Source organism: Dermacentor silvarum, chromosome 7 (assembly GCF_013339745.2).
Source record: "Dermacentor silvarum isolate Dsil-2018 chromosome 7, BIME_Dsil_1.4, whole genome shotgun sequence".
Lineage (NCBI taxonomy): Eukaryota > Metazoa > Arthropoda > Arachnida > Ixodida > Ixodidae > Dermacentor > Dermacentor silvarum.
In genome coordinates, this window is record NC_051160.1 from 179,940,052 (window position 1) to 179,962,277 (window position 22,226).

General features: G+C 53.6%; 1 protein-coding gene across 2 annotated transcripts in view; it reads right to left on the reverse strand.

The window, feature by feature from the left end:
• Nucleotides 1-22,226, reverse strand: part of LOC119458739 (dimethyladenosine transferase 2, mitochondrial-like) — a 307,446-nt gene that overhangs the window by 102,107 nt on the left and 183,113 nt on the right. For both annotated transcript variants that reach the window (XM_037720603.2, XM_049671408.1), the window contains exon 5: nt 1,612-1,760. In XM_037720603.2, the coding sequence (XP_037576531.2) occupies nt 1,612-1,760 (149 nt within the window). The remainder of the gene's footprint in view (nt 1-1,611; nt 1,761-22,226) is intronic.

Genomic DNA, 22,226 nt, shown 5'->3' on the forward strand with positions numbered 1-22,226 from the left:
CTTGCGTGTTCTCAGTAGCAGTACTAGGCTACAAGTGACTCACAAGAGATTATGGAAGATGATCAACAGCAGTCCATTTCAGAAAATTTGGCTATACGCATTCGCGGCAGTTGCTGGCTGATACCTTGCAAACCCTGCTTCACGCACGCTGCCATCACGTGCATGTGGCAACCTGTATGCATGATGTATCCGTCACACAACGCTGCCGTCTGTCGCGACAACGGCAGCGTTGTGTGACATCTTTCCCAGAACGAGGCAGCACTATTTGCACTCAGAAGCTCCTCCATCGAAGCACCACCTATTACATCGTCAGTAGCGATGTGCTCCCAGAGTTCGATAATAGAGTTTTAGATTAGGGGGATGCAAGCATTGGGGCCCCCTCTCTAATGTCAGCGGCTTCCACCATGTTAGTTTCACCCGTGGGTGTTTCGTCCTGGCGCACAAAGCCTGCCTTTTCCTTTGATTGGCATGGCTACTGCTTCTAGCCTTCATGATCCTGGTGCTCCCTGTTTTCATAATTGTCGATATCATCGACTGCGCGAGCTCGTACTTGTTAAGAGTCTTGCAAAATCAGTTTCGTCTCAAGGGGCGCACCTCCCGCTGCTTCCGCAGCGCAACTCCGCGCTTGTTGAGAGAGAGCGCGGCAGGAAGCACAGGCCCCTTGCCAGAGGAGGCGATGCCCTTGCTTATCGCCTTTCTAACGCCCCCTCCTCGCGCGACTGCCAGTGACACGGGCGCGAAGCAGCTGGCGCCATCTAGTGCACGCTGCACCAACTTGCGATCCTCTCCGTGGCTTTCGCAATCGGCGCGCGGGCGGGATGCACTGCGCGGTAATAGCGGCAGATACGAACTCGCGTAGGCAACCGTAGGCAACCGGGCAAAGGAGAAGTTGTTGGCAGAGGAGAAGCTGCCCCCCCCCCCTTCCCATTTCTTGCTTTCGCGTGGGAGATTGAGTGGCAAGATACGCCTTTGGTGCCGGAGCACAGCACCGCCCCGCCTCCCTCCCTCCCATACCCTCACGGCCTTTCGGGCGACAGTCGCGTTTGCTTTCCACCGTGCGTTCGCTCTCCGTGATAGCGCGCGTCCCCCACGTTCTTTCGCTTGCGCATACGGCGCACGGCGAATTTTATCGCCCTGGGAATCTATATGGAACCTCACGGCGACGGCAGAAATCCGGTTGAAGTGTCCATATAATTGCTATCACAATAATATTGTCACGTGGTGACCATGACGAACCACTGTATAAAAGTAACGAAAAACTTGAGCCCAGAAACTTGAAGCACAACAACAGTCGCCGAAGTCTGATCTACCAGTCTAACATGTTGGCTATTTATACCTGACTCAATGTACATTTCAGCGCAATAATCGCTGGTGCTCGCGTACATGCTAGAATGCACATACCACTCTTCGCCTCCCGCACACCATCTGATTAGGTAAGGTCCTTTCGCTACAGAAGCTGTGACAACATTTGAAAGAGTTTGGATAGATGAAGGCGTGTCCTGTGACGAGCTACAAGGTTGTAACAGTTGTAAACTTGCGAAAAATGGTCACTGGAACAAGATGCGTGTCAAAGCGCCGATTCCCTCTGCAATAAAATTGAGCTCCACTCACAGCTGCCTCGGTGTGGCTGAGGAACAGTAGGAAGGCGAGGCGTCCCAGGGCAAAGAGGGAGGCACCCATGGGCAGCTGGTGCAGCACATAGCGCAGGAAGCCCACCTCACGCACTCGGGACAAACTCGCTACCATCACCGCTTCTGGTGCTGAAAGTGGGGCGAGGGTGGAAACCATCCTTAGTGCACAAATGACAAAGCAGAGCGATACTGTTGCCATGAGACAGCAGGACAACATTGAAGTGAACTACAGTGCAAAGTGCTTGTTCAGTCAAGTTTCATTATTTAACCATGATGGGACCAACATGACTGACCGAATAAACCAGTAGGTCGAATTTAAAGAGCCAGCATTGCTTCTGCCCAGTTGATTTTTTACCTTTCCTAAAATGATTTCTTAATAGTGTCACGGTTCCAACTAGCTGTATCAACTAAGCACAAACATTGGAGTGCATCCATTTCTAGGAGATTACTGGCGACTTTATTGCGGTCAGAAATCTTATAAAAGGATGTGTAATTGCTGATATGTTTTTTGACGTGTTAGCATTCTTAGGGTACTTGACGCTTTCCAGGGACTTTTTATGTATGTTTGTATCTAACCGTTTCTCAACTTACCTAGTTGACTACCCTGGGTAGTCCATGGTGAAATGGGTAGGCTGCTGCGCTGAGGTAACAGGGTTCAAAACTAACAGTCGGACCAACCTGGGACACTGGGTATGTAGCAATGTGTACATATTTGCCACTCTTCAACGAACCTTTTACATGCCGATCACTGTAGATGCTGTTAAATTAAACTTTTTGACGCCAACTTGAAGCACTGGGTGCATGCCACTCTTCATTGAACGTCTGTGATGTCAACTTGGTGTCACTCTACAATGACGATCCCTTAAATTTATCTGATGCTGAGAGGAATCAAACCCATGCCATGGACAGCAACAGCAGGCTACGCCACACTGCGTATGTGCCACTTGTCAAGGAACATCTTTGACGTTTTAGCATCGCGAGTGCACTGGCTATGTGCCACTCTTCAATGAACTTCTTGCCAACTTGGCTCACTGAGTATGCGGCACTGAGAATGGGCAGTGCTCGCAGGAACTGGCGTGCCATGCTTCTCGTCTCGGAGGCCACGCGCAGACTTCATAACAGCACCACTAGATGGTGGAGCAACTTCAGAAAGAAGTGCATGACATGTTTCCAAGCATTAGCAAGCAATGGTGTGCCGTGCATTTCGAAGGCCATGCGCGTGTTTTGCGACCCTTTGCAATATTCCGTGGCGACAGTGAAGCATTCTCGATGAATCGGGCCGCGTAGCGCCACATCAAAATGAACGCTTGAGCGGCCGTTGTTCCCATGAAGAAAAGACAGACGGTCGTTCCAAACTGTTGAGATAGGCGAAATGCACATGGTGCCACACAGACAATTGCGGAAAAACGAGAATGATGCCGTTGTGGCATCCGATATCGCACCGGCGTACGTGTCAGCGCACGCCGCGCCATGCTGTTTATGCTGTACGCGGCACACCTCTGCTCTGGATGCGGGCCTTGAAAACGCGTGACCATGCATTACCTTCTTCGCGGATTCCAAAATTTGTACGAAGCGGTCGCTCGCTTATCTCTAAGGCCATATCATCGTCGCAGTTAAACTTGAGAGGGGCACTTTTGTACTTTCGCACTTCACATGTGCCCTCTTTTTACCGCGACTGGGTTCGAAGAGTTCGATGCAGCAGTAAGGTGATTTTAAAAACGTTCGTTACATCTAAAAGCAGTTTCCATGTGGAAGGGTCGGAAAATCGTAAATGCAGAATAATTTGATCGTTATAACCAATATATAATTATATCTGGGATTGTCAATAGTAGGTTCAATTGTATATAGAACGTAAGAAGTGCCGGCATGCCGCTTGTACTAGAGGACACATGACAATTGCCGCGCTTGCTTTGCGACCGTTTGTTATCTGTTATTGCTCTTCGTTTGATTATGCCCTGCAGGCGATTAAACATTATTGAAATACAGGAGAATGGAAACCTTGTACTAAAAAGATTTTATTTTAGGAATGTATTATCAGTGCCGCGAGGTTACATATGAAGCCTCACTCAGCATTAGCCAAATCATGCTTCGCACACTCACCATTCCCATGACAGCACAGCACCCATGAGAAAATTGCCATAAATGCCAGATTTCCCATTAAGTAACATTGTGGGAAACTCTATGGATGAAGTATGGACTCCTATCTCGGTGAGGAGGTACTGTGGATCATTAGAAATACCCAGTTTACTGCTCTAGGTTTGCGTCATGCAAACGCTGCTTTCATTTGCGCAATCAGCCATTTTACACGTTAACGTAGATGCCCCGTCTATGAAATCCGTGAAATTATTTTTGTCGCCGTGAGGGGAAGAGAGTGCCAGAGGAGGGAGGCACCAGGAACTGAAGAGAATTGCCGAGTTTGTGCCCTTTACGTTTGTGCTTCGACGACGCCGTTCTCGCTATGCATGTTCGCGGCGTCCCTTTGCACATGCGCTTTGCAAGTGGCGCATCAGGCTTCCACCATCGAGATCAATGTAGCGTCCACATCGCGCCCTTTCTGATGCCATGGTGCTCGCTCTGCATGTTCGTGGCGTGCCTTTGCACATGTAGCAATATGCGCAGGCTTCCACTGTCGAGATCAATGTAGCGTCCGTGTTCGCACCCTTTCTGTTTGCTTCGACACTGCCGTGCTCCCTCTGCATGTTCGCGGCATCCCTTTGCACATGTACCAATATGCACAGGCTTCCACCATTGAGATCAATGTAGCGTCCACATTCGCGCCCTTTCTGTTTGCTACGGCACCGCCGGGCTCGCTCTGCATGTTCGCGGTGTCCCTTTGCACATGTAGCAATATGCGCAGGCTTCCACTGTCGAGATCAATGTAGCGTCCACGTTCGTGCCCTTCCTGTTTGCTTCGACACCGCTGTGCTCGCTCTGCATGTTCGTGGCGTCCCTTTGCACATGTAGCAATATGCGCAGGCTTCCACCATCGAGATCAATGTAGCGTCCGTGTTCGCACCCTTTCTGTTTGCTTCGACACCGCCGTGCTCGCTCTGCATGTCCGCGGCGTCCCTTTGCACATATAGCAATATGCGCAAGGTTCCACCATCGAGATCAATGTAGCGTCCGTGTTCGCGCCCTTTCTGTTTGCTACGGCACCGCCGGGCTCGCTCTGCATGTTCGCGGTGTCCCTTTGCACATGTAGCAATATGCGCAGGCTTCCACCATCGAGATCAATGTAGCATCCACGTTCGCGCCCTTTCTGTTTGCTTCGGCACCGCCGTGCTTGCTCTGCATGTTCGCGGCGTCCCTTTGCACGTGTAGCAATATGCGCAGGCTTCCACCATCGACATCAATGTAGCATCCGTGTTCGCGCCCTTTCTGTTTGCTTCGACACCGCCGTGCTCGCTCTGCATGTTCTCGGCGTCCCTTTGCACATGTAGCAATATGCGCAGGGTTCCACCATCGAGATCAATGTAGCGTCCACGTTTGCGCCCTTTCTGTTTGCTTCGGCACCGCCGTGCTCGCTCTGCATGTTCGCGGCGTCCCTTTGCACATGTAGTAATATGCGCAGGCTTCCACCATCGAGATCAATGTAGCGTCCGTGTTCGCGCCCTTTCTGTTTGCTTTGACACCGCTGTGCTCGCTCTGCATGTTCGTGGCGTCCCTTTGCACATGTAGCAATATGCACAGGCTTCCACCATCAAGATGAATGTAGCGTCCGTGTTCGCGCCCTTCCTGTTTGCTTCGACACCACTGTGCTCGCTCTGCATGTTCACGGTGTCCCTTTGCACATATAGACATATGCGCAGGCTTCCACCATCAAGATCAATGTAGTGTCCGTGTTCGCGCCCTTCCTGGTTGCTTCGACACCGCTGTGCTCGCTCTGCATGTTCGTGGCGTCCCTTTGCACATGTAGCAATATGCGCAGGCTTCCACCATCGAGATCAATGTAGCACCCGTTTTCGGGCCCTTTCTGTTCGACACCGCCGTGCTCACTCTGCATGTTCGCGGCGTCCCTTTGCACATATAGCAATATGCGCAGGGTTCCACCATCGAGATCAATGTAGCGTCCACATTCGCGCCCTTTCGGTTTGCTACGGCACCACCGGGCTCGCTCTGCATGTTCGCGGTGTCCCTTTGCACATGTAGCAATATGCGCAGGCTTCCACCATCGAGATCAATGTAGCGTCCGTGTTCGCGCCCTTTCTGTTTGCTTTGACACCGCCGTGCTCGCTCTGCATGTTCGCGGCGTCCCTTTGCACGTGTAGCAATATGCGCAGGCTTCCACCATCGAGATCAATGTAGCGTCCACGTTCGCGCCCTTTCTCTTTGCTACGGCACCGCCGGGCTCGCTCTGCATGTTCGTGGCGTCCCTTTGTACATGTAGAAATATGCGCAGGCTTCCACCATCGAGATCAATGTAGCATCCGTGTTCGCGCCCTTTCTATTTGCTTCGACACTGCCGTGCTCGCTCTGCATGTTCGCGGCGTCCCTTTGCACTAGTAGTAATATGCGCAGGCTTCCACCACCGAGATCAATGTAGCGTCCACGTTTGCGCCCTTTCTGTTTGCTTCAGCACTGCCGTGCTCGCTTTGCATGTTCGCAGCGTCCCCTTGCACAAGTAGTAATATGCGCAGGCTTCCACCATCGAGATCAATGTAGCGTCCGTGTTCGCGCCCTTTCTGTTTGCTTTGACACCGCTGTGCTCGCACTGCATGTTCGTGGCGTCCCTTTGCACATGTAGCAATATGCGCAGGCTTCCACCATCAAGATGAATGTAGCGTCCGTGTTCGCGCCCTTCCTGTTTGCTTCGACACCACTGTGCTCGCTCTGCATGTTCGCGGTGTCCCTTTGCACATATAGACATATGCGCAGGCTTCCACTGTCGAGATCATTGTAGCGTCCACGTTCGTGCCCTTCCTGTTTGCTTCGACACCGCTGTGCTCGCTCTGCATGTTCGTGGCGTCCCTTTGCACATGTAGCAATATGCGCAGGCTTCCACCATCGAGATCAATGTAGCGTCCGTGTTCGCACCCTTTCTGTTTGCTTCGACACCGCCGTGCTCGCTCTGCATGTTCGCGGCGTCCCTTTGCACATATAGCAATATGCGCAAGGTTCCACCATCGAGATCAATGTAGCGTCCGTGTTCGCGCCCTTTCTGTTTGCTACGGCACCGCCGTGCTCACTCTGCATGTTCGCGGTGTCCCTTTGCACATGTAGCAATATGCGCAGGCTTCCACTGTCGAGATCAATGTAGCGTCCACGTTCGTGCCCTTCCTGTTTGCTTCGACACCGCTGTGCTCGCTCTGCATGTTCGCGGCGTCCCTTTGCACGTGTAGCAATATGCGCAGGCTTCCACCATCGAGATCAATGTAGCGTCCACATTCGCGCCCTTTCTGTTTGCTTCGACACCGCCGTGCTCACTCTGCATATTCGCGGTGTCCCTTTGCACATATAGACATATGCGCAGGCTTCCACCATCAAGATCAATGTAGTGTCCGTGTTCGCGCCCTTCCTGTTTGCTTCGACACCGCTGTGCTCGCTCTGCATGTTCGTGGCGTCCCTTTGCACATGTAGCAATATGCGCAGGCTTCCACCATTGAGATCAATGTAGCGCCCGTTTTCGGGCCCTTTCTGTTTGCTTCGACACCGCCGTGCTCACTCTGCATGTTCGCGGTGTCCCTTTGCACATGTAGCAATATGCGCAGGCTTCCACTGTCGAGATCAATGTAGCGTCCACGTTCGTGCCCTTCCTGTTTGCTTCGACACCGCTGTGCTCGCTCTGCATGTTCGCGGCGTCCCTTTGCACGTGTAGCAATATGCGCAGGCTTCCACCATCGAGATCAATGTAGCGTCCACATTCGCGCCCTTTCTGTTTGCTTCGACACCGCCGTGCTCACTCTGCATGTTCGCGGTGTCCCTTTGCACATGTAGCAATATGCGCAGGCTTCCACAATCGAGATCAATGTAGCGTCCGTGTTCGCGCCCTTTCTGTTTGCTTCGACACCGCCGTGCTCGCTCTGCATGTTCGCGGCGTCCCTTTGCACGTGTAGCAATATGCGCAGGCTTCCACCATCGAGATCAATGTAGCGTCCGTGTTCGCGCCCTTTCTGTTTGCTTCGACACCGCCGTGCTCGCTCTGCATGTTCGCGGTGTCCCTTTGCATATGTAGCAATATGCGCAGGCTTCCACCATCGAGATCAATGTAGCATCCACGTTCGCGCCCTTTCTGTTTGCTTTGGCACCGCCTTGTTTGCTCTGCATGTTCGCGGCGTCCCTTTGCACGTGTAGCAATATGCGCAGGCTTCCACCATCGAGATCAATGTAGCGTCCGTGTTTGCGCCCTTTCAGTTTGCTTCGACACCGCCGTGCTCGCTCTGCATGTTCGCGGCGTCCCTTTGCACATGTAGCAATATGCGCAGGCTTCCACTGTCGAGATCAATGTAGCGTCCACGTTCGAGCCCTTCCTGTTTGCTTCGACACCGCTGTGCTCGCTCTGCATGTTCGCGGCGTCCCTTTGCACGTGTAGCAATATGCGCAGGCTTCCACTGTCGAGATCAATGTAGCGTCCGTGTTCGCGCCCTTTCTGTTTGCTACGGCACCGCCGGGCTCGCTCTGCATGTTCGCGGTGTCCCTTTGCACATGTAGCAATATGCGCAGGCTTCCACCATTGAGATCAATGTAGCGTCCGTGTTCGCGCCCTTTCTGTTTGCTTCGACAACGCCGTGCTCGCTCTGCATGTTCGCGGCGTCCCTTTGCACATGTAGCAATATGGGCAGGCTTCCACCATCAAGATGAATGTAGCATTCACGTTCGTGCCCTTTCTGTCTGCTACGGCACCGCCGGGCTCGCTCTGCATGTTCGCGGCGTCCCTTTACACATGTAGCAATATGCGCAGGCTTCCACCATCGAGATCAAGTAGCGTCCGTGTTCGCGCCCTTTCTGTTTGCTTCGACACCGCCGTGCTCGCTCTGCATGTTTGTGGCACCCCTTTGCACATGTAGCAATATGCGCAGGCTTCCACCATCGAGATCAATGTAGTGTGTGTTCGCGCCCTTTCTGTTTGCTTCAACACCGCCGTGCTCGCTCTGCATGTTCTCGGCGTCCCTTTGCACATGTAGCAATATGCGCAGGCTTCCACCATCGAGATCAATGTAGCGTCCACATTCGCGCCCTTTCTGTTTGCTACGGCACCGCCGGGCTCGCTCTGCATGTTTGCGGTGTCCCTTTGCACATGTAGCAATATGCGCAGGCTTCCACTGTCGAGATCAATGTAGCATCCACGTTCGTGCCCTTCCTGTTTGCTTCAGCACCGCCGTGCTCGCTTTGCATGTTCGCAGCGTCCCTTTGCACATGTAGTAATATGCGCAGGCTTCCACCATCGAGATCAATGTAGCGTCCACGTTCGCGCCCTTTCTGTTTGCTTCGACACCGCCGTGCTCGCTCTGCATGTTTGCGGCGTCCCTTTGCACGTGTAGCAATATGCGCAGGCTTCCACCATCGAGATCAATGTAGCGTCCGTGTTCGCACCCTTTCTGTTTGCTTCGACACCGCCGTGCTCGCTCTGCATGTCCGCGGCGTCCCTTTGCACATATAGCAATATGCGCAAGGTTCCACCATCGAGATCAATGTAGCGTCCGTGTTCGCGCCCTTTCTGTTTGCTACGGCACCGCCGGGCTCGCTCTGCATGTTCGCGGTGTCCCTTTGCACATGTAGCAATATGCGCAGGCTTCCACCATCGAGATCAATGTAGCATCCACGTTCGCGCCCTTTCTGTTTGCTTCGGCACCGCCGTGCTTGCTCTGCATGTTCGCGGCGTCCCTTTGCACGTGTAGCAATATGCGCAGGCTTCCACCATCGACATCAATGTAGCATCCGTGTTCGCGCCCTTTCTGTTTGCTTCGACACCGCCGTGCTCGCTCTGCATGTTCTCGGCGTCCCTTTGCACATGTAGCAATATGCGCAGGGTTCCACCATCGAGATCAATGTAGCGTCCACGTTTGCGCCCTTTCTGTTTGCTTCGGCACCGCCGTGCTCGCTCTGCATGTTCGCGGCGTCCCTTTGCACATGTAGTAATATGCGCAGGCTTCCACCATCGAGATCAATGTAGCGTCCGTGTTCGCGCCCTTTCTGTTTGCTTTGACACCGCTGTGCTCGCTCTGCATGTTCGTGGCGTCCCTTTGCACATGTAGCAATATGCACAGGCTTCCACCATCAAGATGAATGTAGCGTCCGTGTTCGCGCCCTTCCTGTTTGCTTCGACACCACTGTGCTCGCTCTGCATGTTCACGGTGTCCCTTTGCACATATAGACATATGCGCAGGCTTCCACCATCAAGATCAATGTAGTGTCCGTGTTCGCGCCCTTCCTGGTTGCTTCGACACCGCTGTGCTCGCTCTGCATGTTCGTGGCGTCCCTTTGCACATGTAGCAATATGCGCAGGCTTCCACCATCGAGATCAATGTAGCACCCGTTTTCGGGCCCTTTCTGTTCGACACCGCCGTGCTCACTCTGCATGTTCGCGGCGTCCCTTTGCACATATAGCAATATGCGCAGGGTTCCACCATCGAGATCAATGTAGCGTCCACATTCGCGCCCTTTCGGTTTGCTACGGCACCACCGGGCTCGCTCTGCATGTTCGCGGTGTCCCTTTGCACATGTAGCAATATGCGCAGGCTTCCACCATCGAGATCAATGTAGCGTCCGTGTTCGCGCCCTTTCTGTTTGCTTTGACACCGCCGTGCTCGCTCTGCATGTTCGCGGCGTCCCTTTGCACGTGTAGCAATATGCGCAGGCTTCCACCATCGAGATCAATGTAGCGTCCACGTTCGCGCCCTTTCTCTTTGCTACGGCACCGCCGGGCTCGCTCTGCATGTTCGTGGCGTCCCTTTGTACATGTAGAAATATGCGCAGGCTTCCACCATCGAGATCAATGTAGCATCCGTGTTCGCGCCCTTTCTATTTGCTTCGACACTGCCGTGCTCGCTCTGCATGTTCGCGGCGTCCCTTTGCACTAGTAGTAATATGCGCAGGCTTCCACCACCGAGATCAATGTAGCGTCCACGTTTGCGCCCTTTCTGTTTGCTTCAGCACTGCCGTGCTCGCTTTGCATGTTCGCAGCGTCCCCTTGCACAAGTAGTAATATGCGCAGGCTTCCACCATCGAGATCAATGTAGCGTCCGTGTTCGCGCCCTTTCTGTTTGCTTTGACACCGCTGTGCTCGCACTGCATGTTCGTGGCGTCCCTTTGCACATGTAGCAATATGCGCAGGCTTCCACCATCAAGATGAATGTAGCGTCCGTGTTCGCGCCCTTCCTGTTTGCTTCGACACCACTGTGCTCGCTCTGCATGTTCGCGGTGTCCCTTTGCACATATAGACATATGCGCAGGCTTCCACTGTCGAGATCATTGTAGCGTCCACGTTCGTGCCCTTCCTGTTTGCTTCGACACCGCTGTGCTCGCTCTGCATGTTCGTGGCGTCCCTTTGCACATGTAGCAATATGCGCAGGCTTCCACCATCGAGATCAATGTAGCGTCCGTGTTCGCACCCTTTCTGTTTGCTTCGACACCGCCGTGCTCGCTCTGCATGTTCGCGGCGTCCCTTTGCACATATAGCAATATGCGCAAGGTTCCACCATCGAGATCAATGTAGCGTCCGTGTTCGCGCCCTTTCTGTTTGCTACGGCACCGCCGTGCTCACTCTGCATGTTCGCGGTGTCCCTTTGCACATGTAGCAATATGCGCAGGCTTCCACTGTCGAGATCAATGTAGCGTCCACGTTCGTGCCCTTCCTGTTTGCTTCGACACCGCTGTGCTCGCTCTGCATGTTCGCGGCGTCCCTTTGCACGTGTAGCAATATGCGCAGGCTTCCACCATCGAGATCAATGTAGCGTCCACATTCGCGCCCTTTCTGTTTGCTTCGACACCGCCGTGCTCACTCTGCATATTCGCGGTGTCCCTTTGCACATATAGACATATGCGCAGGCTTCCACCATCAAGATCAATGTAGTGTCCGTGTTCGCGCCCTTCCTGTTTGCTTCGACACCGCTGTGCTCGCTCTGCATGTTCGTGGCGTCCCTTTGCACATGTAGCAATATGCGCAGGCTTCCACCATCGAGATCAATGTAGCATCCACGTTCGCGCCCTTTCTGTTTGCTTTGGCACCGCCTTGTTTGCTCTGCATGTTCGCGGCGTCCCTTTGCACGTGTAGCAATATGCGCAGGCTTCCACCATCGAGATCAATGTAGCGTCCGTGTTTGCGCCCTTTCAGTTTGCTTCGACACCGCCGTGCTCGCTCTGCATGTTCGCGGCGTCCCTTTGCACATGTAGCAATATGCGCAGGCTTCCACTGTCGAGATCAATGTAGCGTCCACGTTCGAGCCCTTCCTGTTTGCTTCGACACCGCTGTGCTCGCTCTGCATGTTCGCGGCGTCCCTTTGCACGTGTAGCAATATGCGCAGGCTTCCACTGTCGAGATCAATGTAGCGTCCGTGTTCGCGCCCTTTCTGTTTGCTACGGCACCGCCGGGCTCGCTCTGCATGTTCGCGGTGTCCCTTTGCACATGTAGCAATATGCGCAGGCTTCCACCATTGAGATCAATGTAGCGTCCGTGTTCGCGCCCTTTCTGTTTGCTTCGACAACGCCGTGCTCGCTCTGCATGTTCGCGGCGTCCCTTTGCACATGTAGCAATATGGGCAGGCTTCCACCATCAAGATGAATGTAGCATTCACGTTCGTGCCCTTTCTGTCTGCTACGGCACCGCCGGGCTCGCTCTGCATGTTCGCGGCGTCCCTTTACACATGTAGCAATATGCGCAGGCTTCCACCATCGAGATCAAGTAGCGTCCGTGTTCGCGCCCTTTCTGTTTGCTTCGACACCGCCGTGCTCGCTCTGCATGTTTGTGGCACCCCTTTGCACATGTAGCAATATGCGCAGGCTTCCACCATCGAGATCAATGTAGTGTGTGTTCGCGCCCTTTCTGTTTGCTTCAACACCGCCGTGCTCGCTCTGCATGTTCTCGGCGTCCCTTTGCACATGTAGCAATATGCGCAGGCTTCCACCATCGAGATCAATGTAGCGTCCACATTCGCGCCCTTTCTGTTTGCTACGGCACCGCCGGGCTCGCTCTGCATGTTTGCGGTGTCCCTTTGCACATGTAGCAATATGCGCAGGCTTCCACTGTCGAGATCAATGTAGCATCCACGTTCGTGCCCTTCCTGTTTGCTTCAGCACCGCCGTGCTCGCTTTGCATGTTCGCAGCGTCCCTTTGCACATGTAGTAATATGCGCAGGCTTCCACCATCGAGATCAATGTAGCGTCCACGTTCGCGCCCTTTCTGTTTGCTTCGACACCGCCGTGCTCGCTCTGCATGTTTGCGGCGTCCCTTTGCACGTGTAGCAATATGCGCAGGCTTCCACCATCGAGATCAATGTAGCGTCCACATTCGCGCCCTTTCTGTTTGCTACGGCACCGCCGGGCTCGCTCTGCATGTTCGCGGCGTCCCTTTGCACGTGTAGCAATATGCGCAGGCTTCCACCATCGAGATCAATGTAGCGTCCACGTTCGCGCCCTTTCTGTTTGCTTCGGCACCGCTGTGCTTGCTCTGCATGTTCGCGGCGTCCCTTTGCACGTGTAGCAATATGCGCAGGCTTCCACCATCGAGATCAATGTAGCATCCGTGTTCGCGCCCTTTCTGTTTGCTTCGACACCGCCGTGCTCGCTCTGCATGTTCGCGGCGTCCCTTTGCACATGTAGCAATATGCGCAGGCTTCTACTGTCGAGATCAATGTAGCATCCACGTTCGTGTCCTTCCTGTTTGCTTCGACACCGCTGTACTCGCTCTGCATGTTCGCGGTGTCCCTTTGCACATGTAGCAATATGCGCAGGCTTCCACTGTCGAGATCAATGTAGCGTCCACGTTCGTGCCCTTCCTGTTTGCTTCGACACCGCTGTGCTCGCTCTGCATGTTCGTGGCGTCCCTTTGCACATGTAGCAATATGCGCAGGCTTCCACCATCGAGATCAATGTAGCGTCCACGTTCGTGCCCTTCCTGTTTGCTTCGACACCACTGTGCTCGCTCTGCATGTTCGTGGCGTCCCTTTGCACATGTAGCAATATGCGCAGGCTTCCACCATCGAGATCAATGTAGCGTCCGTGTTCGCGCCCTTTCTGTTTGCTTCGGCACCGCCGTGCTCGCTCTGCATGTTCGCGGCGTCCCTTTGCACATGTAGTAATATACGCAGGCTTCCACCATCAAGATCAATGTAGTGTCCGTGTTCGCGCCCTTCCTGTTTGCTTCGACACCGCTGTGCTCGCTCTGCATGTTCGTGGCGTCCCTTTGCACATGTAGCAATATGCGCAGGCTTCCACCATTGAGATCAATGTAGCGCCCGTTTTCGGGCCCTTTCTGTTTGCTTCGACACCGCCGTGCTCACTCTGCATGTTCGCGGTGTCCCTTTGCACATGTAGCAATATGCGCAGGCTTCCACTGTCGAGATCAATGTAGCGTCCACGTTCGTGCCCTTCCTGTTTGCTTCGACACCGCTGTGCTCGCTCTGCATGTTCGCGGCGTCCCTTTGCACGTGTAGCAATATGCGCAGGCTTCCACCATCGAGATCAATGTAGCGTCCACATTCGCGCCCTTTCTGTTTGCTTCGACACCGCCGTGCTCACTCTGCATGTTCGCGGTGTCCCTTTGCACATGTAGCAATATGCGCAGGCTTCCACAATCGAGATCAATGTAGCGTCCGTGTTCGCGCCCTTTCTGTTTGCTTCGACACCGCCGTGCTCGCTCTGCATGTTCGCGGCGTCCCTTTGCACGTGTAGCAATATGCGCAGGCTTCCACCATCGAGATCAATGTAGCGTCCGTGTTTGCGCCCTTTCTGTTTGCTTCGACACCGCCGTGCTCGCTCTGCATGTTCGCGGCGTCCCTTTGCACATGTAGCAATATGCGCAGGCTTCCACTGTCGAGATCAATGTAGCGTCCACGTTCGAGCCCTTCCTGTTTGCTTCGACACCGCTGTGCTCGCTCTGCATGTTCGCGGCGTCCCTTTGCACGTGTAGCAATATGCGCAGGCTTCCACTGTCGAGATCATTGTAGCGTCCACGTTCGTGCCCTTCCTGTTTGCTTCGACACCGCTGTGCTCGCTCTGCATGTTCGTGGCGTCCCTTTGCACATGTAGCAATATGCGCAGGCTTCCACCATCGAGATCAATGTAGCGTCCGTGTTCGCACCCTTTCTGTTTGCTTCGACACCGCCGTGCTCGCTCTGCATGTTCGCGGCGTCCCTTTGCACATATAGCAATATGCGCAAGGTTCCACCATCGAGATCAATGTAGCGTCCGTGTTCGCGCCCTTTCTGTTTGCTACGGCACCGCCGTGCTCACTCTGCATGTTCGCGGTGTCCCTTTGCACATGTAGCAATATGCGCAGGCTTCCACTGTCGAGATCAATGTAGCGTCCACGTTCGTGCCCTTCCTGTTTGCTTCGACACCGCTGTGCTCGCTCTGCATGTTCGCGGCGTCCCTTTGCACGTGTAGCAATATGCGCAGGCTTCCACCATCGAGATCAATGTAGCGTCCACATTCGCGCCTTTTCTGTTTGCTTCGACACCGCCGTGCTCACTCTGCATATTCGCGGTGTCCCTTTGCACATATAGACATATGCGCAGGCTTCCACCATCAAGATCAATGTAGTGTCCGTGTTCGCGCCCTTCCTGTTTGCTTCGACACCGCTGTGCTCGCTCTGCATGTTCGTGGCGTCCCTTTGCACATGTAGCAATATGCGCAGGCTTCCACCATTGAGATCAATGTAGCGCCCGTTTTCGGGCCCTTTCTGTTTGCTTCGACACCGCCGTGCTCACTCTGCACTGTTCGCGGTGTCCCTTTGCACATGTAGCAATATGCGCAGGCTTCCACTGTCGAGATCAATGTAGCGTCCACGTTCGTGCCCTTCCTGTTTGCTTCGACACCGCTGTGCTCGCTCTGCATGTTCGCGGCGTCCCTTTGCACGTGTAGCAATATGCGCAGGCTTCCACCATCGAGATCAATGTAGCGTCCACATTCGCGCCCTTTCTGTTTGCTTCGACACCGCCGTGCTCACTCTGCATGTTCGCGGTGTCCCTTTGCACATGTAGCAATATGCGCAGGCTTCCACAATCGAGATCAATGTAGCGTCCGTGTTCGCGCCCTTTCTGTTTGCTTCGACACCGCCGTGCTCGCTCTGCATGTTCGCGGCGTCCCTTTGCACGTGTAGCAATATGCGCAGGCTTCCACCATCGAGATCAATGTAGCGTCCGTGTTCGCGCCCTTTCTGTTTGCTTCGACACCGCCGTGCTCGCTCTGCATGTTCGCGGTGTCCCTTTGCATATGTAGCAATATGCGCAGGCTTCCACCATCGAGATCAATGTAGCATCCACGTTCGCGCCCTTTCTGTTTGCTTCGGCACCGCCTTGTTTGCTCTGCATGTTCGCGGCGTCCCTTTGCACGTGTAGCAATATGCGCAGGCTTCCACCATCGAGATCAATGTAGCGTCCGTGTTTGCGCCCTTTCTGTTTGCTTCGACACCGCCGTGCTCGCTCTGCATGTTCGCGGCGTCCCTTTGCACATGTAGCAATATGCGCAGGCTTCCACTGTCGAGATCAATGTAGCGTCCACGTTCGAGCCCTTCCTGTTTGCTTCGACACCGCTGTGCTCGCTCTGCATGTTCGCGGCGTCCCTTTGCACGTGTAGCAATATGCGCAGGCTTCCACTGTCGAGATCAATGTAGCGTCCGTGTTCGCGCCCTTTCTGTTTGCTACGGCACCGCCGGGCTCGCTCTGCATGTTCGCGGCGTCCCTTTGCACATGTAGCAATATGGGCAGGCTTCCACCATCAAGATGAATGTAGCATTCACGTTCGTGCCCTTTCTGTCTGCTACGGCACCGCCGGGCTCGCTCTGCATGTTCGCGGCGTCCCTTTACACATGTAGCAATATGCGCAGGCTTCCACCATCGAGATCAATGTAGCGTCCGTGTTCGCGCCCTTTCTGTTTGCTTCGACACCGCCGTGCTCGCTCTGCATGTTTGTGGCACCCCTTTGCACATGTAGCAATATGCGCAGGCTTCCACCATCGAGATCAATGTAGTGTGTGTTCGCGCCCTTTCTGTTTGCTTCAACACCGCCGTGCTCGCTCTGCATGTTCTCGGCGTCCCTTTGCACATGTAGCAATATGCGCAGGCTTCCACCATCGAGATCAATGTAGCGTCCACATTCGCGCCCTTTCTGTTTGCTACGGCACCGCCGGGCTCGCTCTGCATGTTTGCGGTGTCCCTTTGCACATGTAGCAATATGCGCAGGCTTCCACTGTCGAGATCAATGTAGCATCCACGTTCGTGCCCTTCCTGTTTGCTTCAGCACCGCCGTGCTCGCTTTGCATGTTCGCAGCGTCCCTTTGCACATGTAGTAATATGCGCAGGCTTCCACCATCGAGATCAATGTAGCGTCCACGTTCGCGCCCTTTCTGTTTGCTTCGACACCGCCGTGCTCGCTCTGCATGTTTGCGGCGTCCCTTTGCACGTGTAGCAATATGCGCAGGCTTCCACCATTGAGATCAATGTAGCGTTCGTGTTCGCGCCCTTTCTGTTTGCTTCGACAACGCCGTGCTCGCTCTGCATGTTCGCGGCGTCCCTTTGCACATGTAGCAATATGGGCAGGCTTCCACCATCGAGATCAATGTAGCGTCCACATTCGCGCCCTTTCTGTTTGCTACGGCACCGCCGGGCTCGCTCTGCATGTTCGCGGCGTCCCTTTGCACGTGTAGCAATATGCGCAGGCTTCCACCATCGAGATCAATGTAGCGTCCACGTTCGCGCCCTTTCTGTTTGCTTCGGCACCGCTGTGCTTGCTCTGCATGTTCGCGGCGTCCCTTTGCACGTGTAGCAATATGCGCAGGCTTCCACCATCGAGATCAATGTAGCATCCGTGTTCGCGCCCTTTCTGTTTGCTTCGACACCGCCGTGCTCGCTCTGCATGTTCGCGGCGTCCCTTTGCACATGTAGCAATATGCGCAGGCTTCTACTGTCGAGATCAATGTAGCATCCACGTTCGTGTCCTTCCTGTTTGCTTCGACACCGCTGTACTCGCTCTGCATGTTCGCGGTGTCCCTTTGCACATGTAGCAATATGCGCAGGCTTCCACTGTCGAGATCAATGTAGCGTCCACGTTCGTGCCCTTCCTGTTTGCTTCGACACCGCTGTGCTCGCTCTGCATGTTCGTGGCGTCCCTTTGCACATGTAGCAATATGCGCACGCTTCCACCATCGAGATCAATGTAGCGTCCACGTTCGCGCCCTTTCTGTTTGCTTCGGCACCGCCGTGCTTGCTCTGCATGTTCGCAGCGTCCCTTTGCACATGTAGCAATATGCGCAGGCTTCCACCATCGAGATCAATGTAGCGTCCACGTTCGCGCCCTTTTCTTTTGCTACGGCACCGCCGGGCTCGCTCTGCATGTTCGTGGCGTCCCTTTGCACATGTAGCAATATGCGCAGGCTTCCACCATCAAGATGAATGTAGCATTCACGTTCGTGCCCTTTCTGTTTGCTTCGACGCTGCCGTGCTCGCTCTGCATGTTCGCGGCGCCCCTTTGCACTAGTAGTAATATGCGCAGGCTTCCACCATCGAGATCAATGTAGCGTCCACATTCGCGCCCTTTCTGTTTGCTACGGCACCGCCGGGCTCGCTCTGCATGTTTGCGGTGTCCCTTTGCACATGTAGCAATATGCGCAGGCTTCCACTGTCGAGATCAATGTAGCATCCACGTTCGTGCCCTTCCTGTTTGCTTCGACACCGCTGTGCTCGCTCTGCATGTTCGTGGCGTCCTTTTGCACATGTAGCAATATGCGCAGGCTTCCACCATCGAGATCAATGTAGCGTCCGTGTTCGCGCCCTTTCTGTTTGCTTCGACACTGCCGTGCTCGCTCTGCATGTTTGCGGCGTCCCTTTGCACGTGTAGCAATATGCGCAGGCTTCCACCATCGAGATCAATGTAGCGTTCACATTCGCGCCCTTTCTGTTTGCTACGGCACCGCCGGGCTCGCTCTGCATGTTCGCGGCGTCCCTTTGCACGTGTAGCAATATGCGCAGGCTTCCACCATCGAGATCAATGTAGCGTCCACATTCGCGCCCTTTCTGTTTGCTACGGCACCGCCGGGCTCGCTCTGCATGTTTGCGGTGTCCCTTTGCACATGTAGCAATATGCGCAGGCTTCCACCATCGAGATCAATGTAGCGTCCACGTTCGCGCCCTTTCTGTTTGCTTCGGCACCGCCGTGCTTGCTCGGCATGTTCGCGGCGTTCCTTTGCACGTGTAGCAATATGGGCAGGCTTCCACCATCGAGATCAATGTAGCGTCCACATTCGCGCCCTTTCTGTTTGCTACGGCACCGCCGGGCTCGCTCTGCATGTTCGCGGTTTCCCTTTGCACATGTAGCAATATGCGCAGGCTTCCACCATCGAGATCAATGTAGCGTCCACGTTCGCGCCCTTTCTGTTTGCTTCGGCACCGCCGTGCTTGCTCTGCATGTTCGCGGCGTCCCTTTGCACGTGTAGCAATATGCGCAGGCTTCCACCATCGAGATCAATGTAGCATCCGTGTTCGCGCCCTTTCTGTTTGCTTCGACACCGCCGTGATCGCTCTGCATGTTCGCGGCGTCCCTTTGCACATGTAGCAATATGCGCAGGCTTCCACTGTCGAGATCAATGTAGCGTCCACGTTCGTGTCCTTCCTGTTTGCTTCGACACCGCTGTGCTCGCTCTGCATGTTCGTGGCGTCCCTTTGCACATGTAGCAATATGCGCAGGCTTCCACCTTCGAGATCAATGTAGCGTCCACGTTCGCGCCCTTTCTGTTTGCTTCGGCACCGCCGTGCTCGCTCTGCATGTTCGCGGCATCCCTTTGCACATGTAGCAATGTGCTTCTTCCACCATCAAGATCAATGTAGCGTCCACGTTCGCGCCCTTTCTGTTTGCTACGGCACCGCCGGGCTCGCTCTGCATGTTCGCGATGTCCCTTTGCACATGTAGCAATATGCGCACGCTTCCACCATCGAGATCAATGTAGCGTCCACGTTCGCGCCCTTTCTGTTTTCTTCGGCACCGCCGTGCTTGCTCTGCATGTTCGCAGCGTCCCTTTGCACATGTAGCAATATGCGCAGGCTTCCACCATCGAGATCAATGTAGCGTCCACGTTCGCGCCCTTTTCTTTTGCTACGGCACCGCCGGGCTCGCTCTGCATGTTCGTGGCGTCCCTTTGCACATGTAGCAATATGCGCAGGCTTCCACCATCAAGATGAATGTAGCATTCACGTTCGCGCCCTTTCTGTTTGCTTCGACGCTGCCGTGCTCGCTCTGCATGTTCGCGGCGCCCCTTTGCACTAGTAGTAATATGCGCAGGCATCCACCATCGAGATCAATGTAGTAGTGTGTTCGCGCCCTTTCTGTTTGCTTCGACACTGCCGTGCTCGGTCTGCATGTTCTCGGCATCCCTTTGCACATGTAGCAATATGCGCAGGGTTCCACCATCGAGATCAATGTAGCGTCCGTGTTCGCGCCCTTTCTGTTTGCTTTGACACCGCTGTGCTCGCTCTGCATGTTCGTGGCGTCCCTTTGCACATGTAGTAATATGCGCAGGCTTCCACCATCAAGATGAATGTAGCGTCCGTGTTCGCGCCCTTCCTGTTTGCTTCGACACCACTGTGCTCGCTCTGCATGTTCGCGGTGTCCCTTTGCACATCTAGCAATATGCGCAGGCTTCTGCCATCAAGATCAATGTAATGCCCATGTTCGCGCCCTTCCTGTTTGCTTCGACACCGCCGTGCTCGCTCTGCATGTTCGTGGCGTCCCTTTGCACATGTAGCAATATGCGCAGGCTTCCACCATCGAGATCAATGTAGCGCCCGTTTTCGGGCCCTTTCTGTTTGCTATGGCACCACCGGGCTCGCTCTGCATGTTCGTGGCATTCCTTTGCACATGTACCAATATGTGCAGGCTTCCACCGTCGAGATCAATGTAGCGTCCACGTTCGCGCCCTTTCCGTTTGTTTCGGCACTGCCGTGCTCGCTCTGCATGTTCGCGGCGTCCCTTTGCACATGTAGCAATATGCGCAGGCTTCCACCATAGAGATCAATGTAGCGTCCGTGTTCGCGCCATCATCCCATCTGGTTTTCTGCCGACCTCGACTGCGCTTCCCTTCTCTTGGTATCCATTTTGTAACCCTAATGGTCCACTGGTTATCCATCATGGCCTGCCCAGCTCCATTTCTTCCGCTTAATGTCAACTAGAATATCGGCTATCCCCGTTTGTTCTCTGATCCACACCGCTCTCTTCCTGTCTCTTAACGTTAGGCCTAAGATTTTTCGTTCCATCGCTCATTGTGCAGTCCTTAACTTGTTCTCGAGCTTCTTTGTTGACCTCCAAGTTTCTGCCCCATATGTTAGCACCGGCAGAATGCAATGATTGTACACTTTTCTTTTCAACGACAGTGGTAAGCTCCCAGTCAGGATTTGGTAATGCCTGCCGTATGCACTCCAATCCAATTTTATATTTCTGTAAATTTCTTTCTCATGATTAGGGTCCCCTGTGAGTAATTGACCTAGATAAACGTACTCCTTTACAGACTCTAGAGGCTGACTGGCGATCCTGAATTCTTGCTCCCTTGCCAGGCCATTGAACATTATCTTTGTCTTGTGCATATTCATCTTCAACTCAATTCTTACACTTTCTCGATTAAGGTCCTCAATCATTTGTTGTAATTCGTCTGCATTGTTGCTGAATAGGACAATGTCATCTGCAAACCGAAGGTTGCTGAGATATTCGCCGTTGATCCTCACTCCTAAGCCTTCCCAGTCTAAGAGCTTGAATACTTCTTCTAAGCATGCAGTGAATAGCATTGGAGAGATTGTGTCTCCTTGCCTGACCCCTTTCTTGATAGGTAACTTTCTACTTTTCTTGTGGAGGACCAAGGTAGCTGTGGAATCCTTGTAGATGTTTGCTAAGATATTCACGTATGCCTCCTGTACTCCTTGATTCCGCAATGCCTCTATGACTGCTGGTATCTCTACTGAATCAAATGCCTTTTCATAATCTATGAAGGCCATATACAGAGGTTGATTGTACTCCGCAGATTTTTCGATTACCTGATTGATGACATGGATATGATCCATCGCAGAATATCCCTTCCTGAAGCCAGCTTTTTCTCTTGGTTGGCTGAAGTCAAGTGTTGCCCTAATTCTATTGGAAATTATCTTGGTGAATATTTTATACAATACTGAAAGCAAGCTAATGGGTCTATAATTCTTCAATTCTTTAACGTCTCCCTTCTTATGGATAAGTATAATGTTGGCGTTCTTCCAGCTCTCTGGTACACTTGAAGTTGTGAGGCATTGCGTATAAAGGGCCGCAAGCTTTTCAAGCATGATATCTCCTCCATCTTTGATTAAATCTACTGTTATTCCATCTTCTCCAGCAGCTTTTCCCCTGGTCATGTCTGGAATACGCTGCTGCTATTTGGGACCCTCACAATGCTACTCTTGTTAATTCTCTTGAAATGGTTCAGAATAATTC